The 16,704-nt window shown below is 37.4% G+C and overlaps 1 protein-coding gene across 1 annotated transcript; it reads right to left on the bottom strand.

Annotated features, from left to right (window-relative positions):
• Positions 1-737: 737 nt before the first annotated feature.
• On the bottom strand, positions 738-16,438 carry LOC306766088 (protocadherin-17-like; the record flags this gene model as incomplete). The annotated part of the gene is made up of 4 exons (XM_079253695.1): positions 738-1,315; positions 12,447-12,616; positions 12,770-12,828; positions 13,970-16,438. The coding sequence occupies 4 exons, from the start codon at positions 16,436-16,438 to the stop codon at positions 738-740; spliced, it is 3,276 nt and encodes a 1,091-aa protein (XP_079109821.1).
• Positions 16,439-16,704: the final 266 nt, after the last annotated feature.

The raw sequence follows: 16,704 nt of genomic DNA, 5'->3' as shown, positions 1-16,704 counted from the left end.
AATTTAATAAAGTACACAACAAGTACAGTAGCCCACATTCACGTGTAAGCTCAGCTTATTTTCACATAAACTGCAGAGGACAACAATAAAATTACAAATACATTCTTAAAAAAATTGTTTTTATCGGAACTTCAAATGGTTTTTTTTATGAAAAGGGACATTCCCTGTTGCACCACCATTAACAGTTCATAAGACACTTCACTTTTGAATGTAACGTCACTGATATGTATTTCCTGTGATATTCAAAGAGATGTTCCTTATACACTAAATGGAGACAGAAAGCTTCACTGTACAAAAGCAGACAGGACTCAATAGCGTAACAGTAGCAATTTGTTCAACAGCCTCACAAAATTGGAGTTTGAAATGTGTAAACTACAGACATCTAAATTGACAGATACAGTACACTGTGAAAACACTTGAAGCCAGGTAAGCACTGACCCCTCCCACCCGCCCCACCCCCCCCTCCCTCTCCAAACCTTCACAGCAGTCAAGGACACATATTTCACCTAAACACAACAAGCCACAAACTCATAAAATAAGACAATAAAATCAAATTTAAAAAAAAAAAAAAAAAAAAAACTTCAAAAATGAAAAAACAGACAAAGCAGATGGTTTTTGGTTATACAATGCTTTTCTGAACACGTCAGCGGGTCAAAATAAATCACCTCCTGGTTATCAATCAGTGAGGGCATCATCACACCCCTAGCAAGTGAGACAGAGCGTGATCACCTCTCCTGTCAGTTACCAGAATCCCTCGGGTCGAGAGCACAATCTGACCCCCCGCACTCCTGGCTGATGACAGAGCTGTGAATGAGACTGCTTGACAGGGACTTAGGCCTGAGCTCACAAGTCAGGTAGGAGGGCTCCTCTAACTCGGTGTGCAGTGGGGAGCATTGGCCATCTGGAGGGCCATAGGCACTGCTGTCGGATCCACCGTCCCTCTCTTCTTTGGACTCTTGATTGGCCAAGTCCAGGGGCACACTACTTTTGGTGGGACTGCTGGATGCAGATGGACTCTCTTGTAGCGTTGGGCTTAGAGCACACTGTGATTTTAAGTAAGGTTTGACATTGGCCACAAGGATTGTACTGTCCCGCTGTTCTTTTCCAAACGTGCTGAGGGTTTTTCTGCTGTTGCAGCTGATGGTGCCATAAATCTCTGTCTCTACCATGGCATCCATTCCCACAGGGATGAAAAGGTTGGTGCGATTATCTGTGCTGTCTGCTTGGCTTCCTACCCGTAACTTTGGCATCCAGCATCTGTCAGAATGTCCCAGTGCACGACATTCATCGGTGCAGTGGACTGATTTGTCTTGCTCTGCAAAAACAGTTAAACATTTGTTATTGGATCCTGCTGGGGTTAGTATAAACAACCAAGAGGAACATGCAGATGACATTTTGAAGGATGAGCAGTAATACTTAAACATGAAACTACCCAATCAAATTCTTACACTCCTTCTATGATTCAAAACTGCATTATTTTGCAAGTTTTTACACAGCAGTAAGTGAAATGGCAACCGTAGGCTTCACACAGCATCTCAGTTGGACCAATTTTTTTTTTTCCACTATAGAATTTTTTTCTTATAAAAAGGCTTTCAATGCAATCTTAAATTGATAATACACGACATCATCTCACAAAAAAAGTTAATATGGCAGATCATTTTGTAAATATAGCAAATGAGTGATTTGTTCTACTTATGAAACATTTTCCCTCTGGTATTATTAACACCCTGCGTAGGTGTTTCCTGAAAAGTATCATCTGGTGCAGGGGAAGTGATGTTTTTCTTTACATATCTAACAGAAGTAGCTTGTGTTAAAAAGGCTAATCTGAAATATGTGTGACTATTTCAACCACTTCTAAATGGAACAGGTGAGAAATTCAGTATTAAGATGTTATTGGTTCTTCAAGCTACTTATGTTCATCGCAAAAAGCTTCGATGCTCCACACGTCTAGGACAAACTCACAGAAAGCCTCAGATCAGCAGATCACTTTTCAGTGGTGTTTATTCTAAGTCCAAGTCTGGATGTTTCTTAAAGCTGGAATTGATCAAGATTTTAAAAGTTTTTATTTAATGTTATTTCTTTTATCTTGCTTTCTTGTTTGAATTTTATTTTATTGTATTCTATTCTCCAGCCATTTAGCAGATGCTTTTATCCAAAGCGACTTACAAATGAGAGTGAGATTATCCTTCTCATTTTCTAATGTTTTATTGGTAACACTTTACAATAATGGTACAAATCTTATACTTAGGTAATGTGTAACTCATGATGAACTAATGTATTAATTTATGAAGACTGTACCATGAATTCTTGTTGCTCATCATGAACTAATGATCTCTATGTTGATTAGTGTGATCATTTGACCCCTAATTGATCACCAATTGATGAACATTAGTTCACTGTTAATTCATCAATATGTCAACAAATTTGCCAGTTTAGATACAAATATATAGTTTAATTCCCTGCTACTTTTTTCATTTTTATTTGAAGTAAGACACACTCAAAGAAGTTCATTTGGGTAACATGGATATTTAAAAAGGCTTGGAGTGATAATTAGGGTTTTAGTATGCCTGTATTAACGCAGTACATTTAACAAAGATATTAAATGATACTGGTATATTAAGGATATCCTTAATATCAAATAAATGGCTGCTTTAGTAACAAAACAAAAACAAACTACAATACACTTTATTGTCACTCAAAGTGCTTTTACATCCATGTTCACCCAAATGAACTTCTTTGAGTGTGTCTTGCATAAATAAAAATAAAAATAAAATCAGTAGCAGGGAATTAAATATGTTTCAATTTAAACTGGCAGAGATGTCAACATATTGATGACTTAACAGTGAACTAATGTTCATTAATTGATTATCAATTAAGGATCAAGTAAACACATGAATCAATGTTCATCATTAGATCAAGATCATCATCAGTTGATGAAGAGCAACAGGAATTCATTATAAATGTTTTATTGATAAATACATTAGTTAATTATGAGTTACACATTACTTAAGTATATGATTTGTACTATTATTGTAAAGTGTTACCGTTTTATTGTCTCTGTAAAGCACTTTGAATCACCCTGTGTCATGACGTGTGTTTTGTATCTTAGTTTTGGTTTTCTGTTTTAGTTTGTAGTCTTCCCTGTTTAGTTCACTTATGTCTTGTTTGTTGTCCAGCCTTTGTTCCTGTTCATTAGATTCACCTGGTCTCATTAATTTAATCCATTTCACTTGTGTCTTGTTCTGTTTCAGTATTTATACTCCTTGGGTTCTGTTCCCAGTTGCTGGTCCATTGTTTGTATGTGCTTGTGTTAGCCTCTTGTGTCCTCCTCCCTTCAGTTCAGTGTTGTTAAATTAAAACTTCTCAGTTCTGCATCCCTGGCTCCTGTTCCTGCATTTGGATCCTCACCTCCACCACAACCTTGACACCCTGTAAACTTGTCTTTCCTTAATCATAGTTTCAGTTGTGGTTTTCTCATTTAATCTTCCAGAAACTCTTTGAATCCACCAATTCAGCATCTTTCTGAACTTTTAGTTTTCATTTGTTATATTTTATTGAACTTATCTGATCTTATTTAAATGTCTAATGAACTATTTTCTTTTCAACATGGATTATGAATTTTCTATTAACTAGCATATTTGATAAGTTTTCATTTCTCCTTTTCACTGAAGGCATCAAATAAGTACATAGTTTGTGGCACAAAAATAAAATATTTAGTTGACAGTGATTAATGTGAACAGAGCCGGAAATCACAAAAGCCACAAGGTGTCAAGGGTTTATTTATTTGGGGGAAAAGGCTAAAATGCACTTGGTACATTAAGTGCATTTACCTGGTGCGGCAACTGTACAAGAGCAGTCTTTTCTTTTACGGTGCACGAAAATAAATTAACATGTAGAGTCTGAAGCTTTCATTCTTTTTGATGATGCCATTCACTTCTTATGGATTAGTGAGTCAGTGTGTGATTTCTGACAGAACTTTTTGCAGTGTTGGACTTCTTGCAAATTTAGCTCACTGCCTTATAGACATATATTAAAACAAAGAAGATAAATTGACAAGAATAAAAGGTGCTACACTATAAATGATAGCTAGAATATGTATCAGAAGTAGAAATACATCTGTTTACTCTTCTTTTCAGCTGAAAATGGCTGGATGATCTCTGAGTCATTTCTTGATGTGTGCAGCACATATGCAAGCACACCGAGTAAGGTCACGGAAAAGGGAAAACGTAGCTGAAAAGTTCAAAATTCAAGATTTCAATTCAAGTATACACTTCAATATAACCTCCTTGGCTATAAAACGGCAACATTTCAGGATCACTGTAAAATGCTTATAGTAGCTTTCTGAAATTATTGACTGCGAGATAAATCTTTCATTTCCTTAACCAAGATTCATGCTTCCTGTTTCCAAATAACCTTCAAGTCATAGGATAAAGGGTAGTTTGCTATAGCTTTTGTGCAGCTCACACTTGGCACACGCACTAATCACTTTGAGCAGTGTCTCATATCAGGAAATGACAGCCTCTTGACTTGCTTTTTGTAGTCAAGATGGTGCCTGTTGAGGGTGAGAAGTGCACAGCATCAACAGTCAACATTTTGATGGTTGTGAGCAACCGCTCAGGTACTCTCAGAGCACTGCGTGTAGCTAGAAGTAACCTAAAGAGCGACATGATTTGAGACACAGCAACTGTCTCGTCTCTCTTTCTTTCAGATGCAAAATTTCAATGACTTCTTGTTCTGAATTTTTTTTGCCTTTTCTGGATTTCCTGCGTTATGCCTGACAGATTTTGCCTGACAAGTTGCTTGCTGTTTTTACAACCTGTCTCTGTATCACAAAATTTTAGCGCTATTTAAAATCAACTATTCAAAATTTGATCCTCGGTGCCTGTTTTACCAGCTCAGGGTTAAGTGGTTGAATCCTTTTTCACCTGACACCTGCTGTAAGGCAGGGCCCCTTGGTAATGCTGCCAGATAAACTCTAGAATTAAACGGCCCATTAAAACTACATTTTGGAAAAATCAGTTGCACCCAGTTTAGTTTCAGATAGATAGATAGATAGATAGATAGATAGATAGATAGATAGATAGATAGATAGATAGATAGATAGATAGATAGATAGATAGATAGATAGATAGATAGATAGATAGATAGATAGATAGATAGAGATAGATAGATAGATAGATAGATAGATAGATAGATAGATAGATAGATAGATAGATAGATAGATCTTAAAAATTGGATATGACTTCAAAATGCAAGTACAAGCACAATAAAAACAAAAATATTTGAAAAATAAAACACTTAAAATGTAAATAATCAAGATAAACATAAATAAACTAAAGATTTCTGTATTTATTTGCAGGATCCAGAGCTAAAAGAATAAAACCACTTCAGATCTAAATGCACTTATCAGTTTTACTTGCACTGATTTACTGAGTATCATGATGGCTTTTTCTTTTCTCTGTTTGCAGACACATCTTTTGAAATCTGTTGTTTGTTGAGTTGTTGTGGACTTTGAATACCTCAAAAATCAACTCAGTTTTTTGTCTTTTGTTTTGATAAAGAAATGAAAAACTGATTTTGCCTTCTGTGTTTCTTTGTTTTCTAATTTTCAATCAAACTAATAAGGCCTGGAAAGAAGATTTGGATGCTTTGGTGATAACAAAAATGCAAACACAAGCTTTAAAGCTTGTTTGGAATAACAGTATTACCTCAGGGCCACCAGATAAACATTGTTTCCATCTGCAGTAGAAATAAACACACAGACCTTTTTTCATAAGAATGAATTGGTGGCTGAAGTCGTCTCCCATTTATTACATAAAAGCAGTTTAATCTGGTGAATTGGCTGATGCTGCACACCACATTAAATACTTCATAACCATCCATGTAGATTGTTATTAAAATCAACAAATGAATCAATTGATCTATAAATGAATAAATAATTTATCTTTGTAACCACAATTCCTTCTTGTCAATTTCACACCAATCCTGAAAGGAAAAAAAAAAAATCACAGAGAGCAACAACTACAAAAAGCCGATTTCCATGGTGTTGTGATATTGAAGGTGTCTTTTTTTTTTTCTTTCTCTTTTTTCAGAAGCCATTTCACTCGGCTATCAAAATTAATTTGACAATAATGCATTGAGGTGTTTTGCATGTAAAGGCATGAAGCAAAATGTCAGAAATGTCTTTTTGTAAATTGGTGGAAAATAATAGTTTTCCTTCATTTGTGATACATGAAAATGAATCAGTAATTTCATCCTCCTGTTGTTCTGTCTTCTCATTTAATTTCACTCTAATAAATGTGTTTTCCATGCTGTGATTTCCATGGGCAGAACCGGCTTTCTACTAAGTGCACAAACAAATTCACTGAATTTTTTGGAATTTGTTTATGCTTTTGGGTATTGTACGATGGGTTTCTTGTTAAAATGTCCAAAAAATCTTCAAAAATGTCAAAGCATTTGAATAGAAATATTCATACTAATTCATTCATTGCTTGATGCACCTTTGATCAGTTCATCTCTGTCTTGTTGTTGTTCCACAATATCAAAGTCCATGAGTTGTTGAATGAAGCACCTGATCTCATTTTAAAACATGGCTCTGATGAGGATCAGTACATCAGCCTTGAACAATAGGATGCATCACATTACAGGTCTCTTCCTAAAAAAAAAAAAAGGTGATTAGATCCTCTTGTTCAAAGGCAACTGAACTTTCGTCATACACAAGCCTGGACCAGTTTGCCGGAGGACAGACAATGAATAAGAAACCAGCAGCCTCCTCTGTGCCATTGCTCCCAAGAGATGTGAAAATCAGCACCAACGTACCACACGTTCAATGCAAGTTCATTTGCAAAGTACATGCTCTGACTATCACATACTGCTGCTCAAGTCTATTAACACCTACACAAACGCACCCACTCATAGCCACAGGATATGATGGAACTGTTAATTATGCTATGACTGGACAGAGGTAACTTGTGTTGTTAATTCTACATCAGAACTGTAAGTGCTTAGAAATGTTAAAGGGAAAACATTTTGTCTTTTTTTTCTCTGAGAAATATTAAAAAGTTACATAGGTCAAAGTCATTACTTGAAGACATTTAATATTTTTAAAGCATGCAAATAGTAAACAGTTTTGGTTAAATAGATGTTATTTTAATGTTCCATTAGTAGGTGGACTTGTCACTTTTCCTCCGCATAATGGGCTGCATTTCTTCACTTGGATGTTATCCTGAGAAAGACCTTTTGAGTTTTAGAAGCATGTAAACTTCCCTTTTCCATTGACATGCACTAATCTTGTTTTCTGCATCTCCACCCAGCTGAAAGAATAGGTTATCCATCATATTTGTTTTACAGAAACGTAGTGTAAATGTGCATGGAATAGTTTCTTTTTGTAAAATCAAATCAGTCAGTGTTAACCATTCACCATAGCAGCCCTGTTGCCAGAATAAACTCCTGCCATTTTACATTTTTAGTAACCATGGGATACATCAAATCACCATGCTTCTGAGCCACAATAGCTTGGTGTCTGCGGCATCATTTGTGATGCTTTGTGAAGAAAGTGCAGTTTGACGCATTTTGCATTAAACAATATTTTTCTAATCTTACATACTGTGTTATTTGTGCCTAAACCTAAAACTGGTTACCTTTGCACTGATATCAATAAACAAACTACCAACCTTCAAAATAAGTACTATGACTTTCATGGACAATATTTAGTACATTTTCCTATTTACATACAAGACAATATAAGGTGTCATGAAGCATAATATGTTGCTAGTGTTCGCATGTGTGTGACAAAATGTAAGAAAATGTAAAAGAACATTAAAGTAGTATTAAAGGCTAATTTATGATCTATGATGACTACGCATAACAAACAGAGTCATCTGCCTGTCTTCTTCAACTTTTATGTGTGTATTCTGGTCTGTTTTCAGAAAGGTTGCAGGTATTTGGCCAGATTTAGTAAAAAGTGCAGTCCTACCAGATAACATAGGGGCGGTTTTGTGCAGTAGAGAAGCTGCATTGTTATGAATGGCTTTACTGATCCCTGCTTTCTACCATGCTACCTCTTCTGATATGACTTTGAATGTGAATAATCATGATCTCCTCCACCATTGCCACCTTTTCTATTGTCTGAAACTGACATCAGTATTTAGAAGTGAACTCTGAATTCTGCATTACCCTCTAGTGACTGTATTGCTGACAACGAAGCCAGTGAAAAGGATACATGGAAGTATGTGGGGATTAACTACAGGCAATGTTTGAAACAAACATACCAATTATTGTAAGTAAAAGCAGGATTCATTTGCCTTAAGGTGTAGTGATGTCTGCATAATATGTCTAAGACTGAAATACTCAACATTGCTTCAATAGTATAACTCTGAATATGATGTTATTTTGGAAAAAGCAATCAAAGTAACGCAGTCTTCATGGAACTGTCTTGACCGAGTAAAGTCAGAATTACAAAAGGCAGAACTTTTAAATGATAGCTGTGAACTAAACAGTAGCAGTCTCTAATTACAGAAACTATAATGTTTGACATCAAGAGCTAACGCCTAAAAAAACATTTGAGTTCATATGGATTATTATTTGACAAAGAAATCCATGGTGTTAACATCTTGCTGTGTCCCTGACGTGCAAACCATAACTGCAAATTGAAGTACACAATAAGAAATTGAAAAAAAACAACAAATTCACATTCACAATGACAAATTAAAAATGACAATAATTTACAAAAAACAAATGACAAATTTGATGAAAAAACACAACAATTTTAAAAACACAATTAATTAAAAAACACTGACAAATTGAAAAAAAAAACAAAAAATTAAAAAACTCCACAAACTGAAAAACACAACAACAAATTAAAAATAAAAATGATGACAATTAGAAAAAATACAACAATAAAAGAAAAGAAAATAAAATAAACACACGCGCATTACCCTCCCAGAAGAGGTAGATACCAGTGGGCAACATGAGAAATTGCTGATTAGATGGTTGCGCTGGTATCTAATCAGTAATTTCTCAAGTTTCCCATGCACTTCTACCTCTTCTGATAGGTTAATGTAGTTGTGTTTTTAAATTTGTCATTGTGTTTTTTCATTTGTTGTAATTTTTAACAATTTTCTTCTAATTTGCTGCTGTGTTTCGTTTTTATTTGTTATAGTTTTCTTTTTAATTAGTCTTTTTTTCATTGAGTTTTTTGTTTGTTTTGTTTTTATTTTATCCTTTTTTTTGCTCTGTTTTTTTCCTTTTTTTTGTAGTTATGCAAATGCATTTGAGGGCTACTGTATGTAAGGATTCTTTCCAAACATTTAAGAAAAATAAACATTTTGCAAGGCACGACTGACCAAAACTATTGTAACAGTATGGCAAAACCAAAATACAGGTCAGTGCATCACACTATGCCACATGCATTTGGTATTCACTTTATTTCTCTCATTAGAATAGAGAAAAGTGTTTTACAAACATAGATGCACAAGTCTAGAACAATAAGCATAAAGAAAGAGAAGTAGGCAGATGCTGAATTCATTTCCATGGTGTCTATCTGCAGAGGAGCTAGCAGATGATGCTGATGCAAAGGGATGTATACGCTTCGAAGGAACAGCAACAACAGACTGAGGTATTTTCAGCATTCATGTTACTCTGTCTTGGTAAACAGGCAGAAGTAACTGAGGGGCTGTGTCTGCAAGTTTGTTTAAAATTTTATTCATAACCTAATACTTTTCTTTAGCCTCCCACTTTAGCATATACATTTCAAGTTATGAAGTGACACCGTGTATGGTATTTGTTGAATATACTTTCTGTGGGGACATAATTTTTTTTTTTTATAATTTTGGAATTTTTGCTGCTATTACAATCAAAATGTAACTATATTTTGGATTCTTTTTGGATAAATACAGCTTCTACTCTTCAGTGTTATAAAGTTAAAAAAAAAATAAAATTATACACACACACACACACACACACACACACACACACATATATATATATATATATATATATATGTTGTTTTTTTTTTACTTATGAACATACATATATATATATATATATATATATACATACATATATATATATATAATATATATATATATATATATATATATATATATATATGTATATGTATGTTCATAAGTAAAAAAAAAACATATATATATATATAAATATATATATATATATATATATATATATATATATATATATATATATATATATATATATATATATATATATATATATATATATATATATATATAAAGTTAATACATTCTTTGTTGTGTTTTGGACGACATCATAGAGTAATGTTCGGACCATCACAATTTATACAGTTTTTATGCAACACAATATATATAAAAAAAACTAAATATACAGACTTGGGAAAAAGCTAAATTATGCCAGTACTGGTAGTAACTACAGAATTTATATTACTGAAAATAAAAATAAGACTATGAAATATATTTCAGGAAGCGAGAGTGCTTTCATCTGTTCTGCTTGTCATTAGCTTTGCATTTTCATTTTACACTTCATCACTCAGTAAAATTTTGCCATATAACCAAATCATGACAAAGTGACAAATAGCTGTGATCTTATAGGCAGCTGTAGAGTGTGAAAATAGCATGTTCACAAAAAAAAACAAAGAAACCGCCTGCCCATTATAAATAGAATCAGAGAAAGCCTAGCAACATACCGACTGTGCATCTGGTGTCTGTGTGAGTGAATAAATATTCAGAGAGCATGATAGTGGAAGCTGCACAGGTGCATATATTACCTGTATCAAAGCAGCCGGGAGACTAGAGGGATGGTAAAGGTAAAGACATAAAAGCAATACTACTTAACCCGCAAGCTTTTGTGTTGGTGCATTTGGAGCAAAAATTCTGTGGTGTCTCCATTTTGGGTAATAGCACTATCTTCTCTAAATCTGCAAAACAGTGTCTTTGTTGTTCAATAAATGTACCTGTTTTCTGTGTATGAGTAAGAGACTGAATAAGCGTCGGGGTTGGTGGGTGATGTTTTCATGTGATCAAGCCATGGCATAATGTGTAATATAGCTCTTCCACCTTGTACCCAGCAGACACTGACACCATTTAATGTCTATCCGATTTTGATTTGTTAATTCGCTTTTAACTGCATTTTCACATGCAAACAAGGAAGGCATTAGCAAAACATCCAGGTTCGGAGGCAATGCCTAACTTGACTGCATTTCTTTTATCTTACAAAAAACAGGTCTATTAATTAACTGATATTGCAGTCAAGCAAAGTGTCAGAGCTGTATAAGTAAATATTCCATTACAAAATATCTCTTTCAATATCTCTCCATGTGACTGGTCTTAGAACTTAGCTTGAATCAGATTCTGAAATGTACTGAAAAAAAAATGTGATTGAATTTACACCTCCCACAGAGTCAAGTTTGGTCTGCCATAATTCCTCACATGACACACACAAACACTCACGCTCACACATATATAAAATGTGAGAGGGATAGAGAGATATTCGCACATCCTTCCGGCAGCCTCAAGAGTGTTTCTATCTCTGCCCTCCTGAGCATGCTGCAAACAAACAGTTCATAGCAATGTAAATGGTGTGGAAAGTGCTGCATAGGGACATGATGACCACAGCCATTCTCTTCCAAGGCCCAGACAAGGAAATGAAAAACATCACCACTTCACACAAGTCCCTCTATTATCTTTTATCTCACCGGTGAGAGTTGCTTTCATGTTTTCAGTTTATATCCACAGCAGCTATATCTATCAGTTTCCCCCAGGTCGCCCAGGTTGCAACAGATTGACAGTCATCTATAATTATACTCCTGGTAGTGTGGATTGTTTCAGAATCGCAAAATACAATTTAACATTTCTATTTTCAGGTGTGAAGCAAACTCTTCTCAAAACAGTGCAATCACGGTAAAACCAATAGCTGAGTAAAATATTTCCGACAAAAAGGTGGAAAAATCCTGTAATGTTGCACCAGAAATATGTCATTCTACCCAGCAAGTGTCTATCAAACTTACTTGTCTCTGTCGTGTCATTCGAGACAAGCATGTGACGAATTCATGTTCTACTAATAACATGATGAAAAGACGCACAGACTGAGATATAGTTTGCCATGCATATGAGTCCGTTTGATGGCTGAATCAGACAGAAGATGTTGGAAATTTCATCGTCAGCTGATGGACTCTTTTATCCTTTTAAGCTACCATCTACCTTTCAGACTGGTGCCTTCATGTTATCTTTGAAACACAGCTCGGGCTGTCTGCAATGTAAAGTGGAACAAAGTAGGCTGCTGCAGCTCCAGCTCTAATAATATTGATGGAAGAAGTGTCTGCATTGACTCTACCCAGAAGCTCGTAGACCTCTACTTAAACACTGATGAGCTGAAGGCACGTTCCCACTACATAAAGTACAAACAATGTCTGGTACAAGAGTCAGTTAGGCATCTTGAAGATGTCCACTCACCCTTCTCAAAAGGCTGGCCATTAACTGCTGCTGCTTTCATCTTGAGGGCCTCCCTGGCAGATGTGTCGCAGTGTGAGCCTTTATTAGTATCCTGGTCACTATCAGCCTGGTCACTATCACCATGGCCACTGTCTCTGAGGCTTGCTCGTTCTGCATCCTTAAATGTTGAGCTGCAGCCGAACAGAAAAGGGGAATAATGAAACATAACTTTCCATTAGTTCTGTGAGAAAACTTCCCTCTTTGATAGTCAGAGTCAGCTGGCTTGATATACAGATATAGAAGCTAAATGCACTGGTCAAGAAGCATTTGGATACTCTTTTTACCTTTGAACAAATGGCTGCCTGCTGCCAGCATAATTGGGCTCTGAGGAGAAATTTTCAGTCTAGAAAGAAAGGGGAAAACAATATTACACATGGACCATATTAAAATTTATGACAAAGGCCAAATTAACACGAGATTCAGACAGGAACTTTAGACTTTGAAATCCCAGTTATAACATCTGAAAGACAGAGAAAAAAAAAAGGAGCGAAAGAAAAAAGCCTGCAGTTGAAGACAGCATGATAAGAGCAAACCACCATTGTGACCATGTGTTCTTCTAGGTATGGCAAACAGTTAAGCATTAGGCACTGCCATCGGCATCCTTTCTCCTCTATCTTGAAAGTAATGTGTTTGTGTTGATCACACCCACATACCCTAGTGACTGGTGACAGTGCCAGGCCTTGTCATCTGTGTTATCATCTCCAAATGAGACTGTCTGCAAGACTGTCCTAGATATTTACATCGTTTACAACAGATAATTCTGTTGTGCTAAACAGCTCTACAAGCCCATGCTGTCAAATTAGCATGTTAGCTGGCTCGGGCATCCAACCTTGCCATCTCTACAAGGCAAGGCTGGAACCTATTAATGGCCCTATCGTGCCAGCTTTGGATGCGGATGGGTGGATCTGGCCCATATTTGTGGGGAGGCAAAAAAAAAAATGCGATTGTAAGGTTATGCTGTGCGCATCTAGCTGTCTGGTGCACATTGGTTCAGTAATGTGATCGGACAAGCTGCTCAAACACCTGTCCAATCCCACATTTCAGGCAAGGTTTTGTTTTCACTCTATAGCAGAGAATCTGGCAGGGTCACAGCCGCCTTGTTCAAGACCCACACTGTTTGCATGTCTAACTTGGAGGACTCTCAGATTACAACGACCAACTGTGCCATTTCGCAAGAAAAGACTTAGAATTGAGCAATTTGAAAATCATTCCCAAATACAGAGAGAAGAAATGGGTCTCTAAAGAAGAAAGCATAAATTCACTTCAGTGCTGGGTTGCCATATCATGCTTTACATGCAGAGAAAGTATCGGTCTCATAAAAAGAAAAAGGAAAAAGTGAAAATAATGATGCCTGTCCACAGCACCAGGGTGTCTACTTTTTCAGTCAATTTCTTTTCTTTTGTCACATTTGTATGGGAAAGCAGCGTGTGCAGATAAGTGAGAATAAAGCACAGATACAGAGTATAGAGGAGCCTCCTACTTACCTGTATCACTGACATCCTATTTGCTGGAGTGTCTGTGCTAAGCCCGGCAAAGCTGGAGTGGCAGCCTGACCTCGGGACAGTCAGACTGTTCGGAGTGGTTTTCAGGTACATGACCTCTGACCTGGGCAACGTGAGTGGCAGAGGGCTCTGGTAGTCAAAGCATATTGGTGAGGTGATGAGAGAAGGGCTGCTCACCACATTCATCCGACTCGCAGAATCTCTCTCCTCCATCTCACTCTGCACCAGCATGATGTCACTCTTGTTGATCCTTTTCTTTTTTCCCTTCCCCACTGGAGGATTGGAGTACTCAGCCATGCGGCAGTTATAATTCCCAGTCTCCTTATCTTGATGCTTGGACTTGACAGCGATGGCAGTCATGACAGCTAAGAGCATGACAGAGATAATGCAGAGGGTAACTATGAGGGGCAGGGACACATCCCACTGCTGCTGTTCCCCACTCGTGCTGGAGCCCCCTCCTGCTGCTGTTTCTGTGTTCACCTTAATGATCAGCTTAGCCACGGCAGATAAGGGGGGCTTGCCATGGTCAGTTACCTTCACCACCAGCTCAACCACCGGGGCAATCTCTTCCCAAAGAGCATGGGCAGTTCTGACCTCTCCTCCCACTGGATCCATATCAAACAGGTGGTCATCATTTCCCTCTGTGATCTCATAGGTTAAATGGCCACTGTCTCCATGGTCATGGTCTACTGCTTTCACTGTAGCCACAATGTATCCAATACCCACATTTCTAGGCACTGGGATTTCAGCTGTATCATTTTGCAGGAGGGGTAAAATAATAACCGGGAGATTGTCATTCACATCAAGGACATTGACTCTGACTATAGAAGTGCTCTCCATATGAGGTGAGCCACCATCTTTAGCTTGAACTTTGAACTCAAAAGATTTTGTTTGCTCATAATTGAAAGAGCGTGAGGCATATATGGCTCCGTTGGTGGGATTAACAGACACGTAAGTGTACACTGAGACATCCCCTATATGGGATGGCAGAATGGAATACGAAACTGTACCATTTCGGCCCACATCAGGGTCGTGGGCCAAAACTGAGCCCAGGTATTCTCCTGGGATGTTGTTCTCAGGCACCTGTAGTACATACAAAGTCTTTGTGAAGCGAGGTGCGTTGTCGTTCTCATCTAAAATCTTCACAGTAAACGACCTGGTGTTGTTCAAAGAAGGGATCCCATTGTCTCTTGCCACAATTGTTACATTGTATTCATCTTTCATTTCTCTGTCCAGAGGTCTGTCTGTGAGCAGGGTATAGAAATTATCATTATTTTCCTGCAGTCTGAAAGGTACATTTCCCAAGACCCTACACTGAAGTTGACCATTACGGCCAGAATCTTTATCCGTCACTCTGACCAGCGCTATGACAGACTCTGGTGGAGCCGCCTCACTGATGGCTCCCTGCCGGACAGAAACAAAACTTATTACTGGGGAGTTATCATTTTTGTCAAGTACTTTGACAGTAATTTTGCAATGGCCTGGTATCGGATTGGGCCCCAGATCTTTAGCCTGCACATCAAACTCTAAGATTGGATTCTCCTCAAAGTCAATCTCTCCTTGGACCTTGATGATGCCAGTATTTGGATCTATGGAGAACAAATCTTGTATTCGCTCAGATGCATATCCAGTGAAGGAATAAACCACCTGCCCGTTGCTTCCCTCATCTTGGTCGGTGGCATTTAGATCTATAAGCACTTTTCCAGGGGGGGAATTCTCTGGAATCTCTAGCACATAGGAGGATTTATCAAAAACTGGGCTATTGTCATTTGAATCAGTCACTCTGACGTTGATCTGCATAGAGCCTGATCTCGGATACTCCCCACCATCAATTGCAGTGAGAAGAAGGGTGTGATGGCTCTGATCCTCTCTATCCAGAGGTCTCTGAACAACCAGCTCTGGATAAATGGTCCCATCACCCCTCACTTTTAAGTCCAAAGAGAAGGTATTGTAATCATCTCTTGTGACTTGATAGGTCTTTATCCCATTTTCTCCAGAATCTGAGTCATGCGCAATAGTCAGTGGGAAGCGTGTCCCAGCAGCAGCATTTTCTGAAATATCAATATTTACATGATCTGAAGGAAAACTGGGCGAGTTATCGTTGATGTCCTGTATATCAATCTTGATCATGCAAATTTCCTTGTCGTTGGCAAATACCTCCATAGAGAGCTGGCACTTTGGGTTGCGCCTGCACAACGTCTCCCTGTCAATCCTTTGTTTGGTGAAAATTAGTCCACTCTCGGGGTCAACGTCCACCAAATGTGGTGCAGAATTCTCCAGTACTCTAAAGTTCGATTTTTTTCCTCTCTCAATGGTCCCATATCCAGCATCTTTTGCTATATTACCTATAACAGTTCCAGGTCCCTGCTCCTCTGGGACAGAATAATTAAGATTTTTCAATGTCAGGGCTTTAACCCACAGGAGAAAAAAAACGGGTACAGAGAGACGCATCCCTTCAACTAGATATGGAGTAGTGGCAGGCAGAGAAGAAAAGGGAGGGGGGAAAAAAAGAGAAAATCCTCGTTGACTTTCAACCTGTTGATTACGGCAAAACCTAGAGTACTAAACCCTCACCAGACATGTGGTCGACGTCGATCTCACATTAATTAGGTATTAAACAGATTTGTGAAACGTTATCTCCTCTTAATCGCTACTGTGACCTCTTTCACATGCTGTGTGTCTATGATGAACTCTTTCTGTAAACAAAGATGACCGCC

Source organism: Telmatherina bonti (assembly GCF_933228915.1).
Source record: "Telmatherina bonti genome assembly, chromosome: 15".
NCBI classification, from domain to species: domain Eukaryota; kingdom Metazoa; phylum Chordata; class Actinopteri; order Atheriniformes; family Telmatherinidae; genus Telmatherina; species Telmatherina bonti.
The sequence above is the reverse complement of the archived record's forward strand: the minus strand, read 5'-3'. Positions and strand labels throughout refer to the sequence as shown.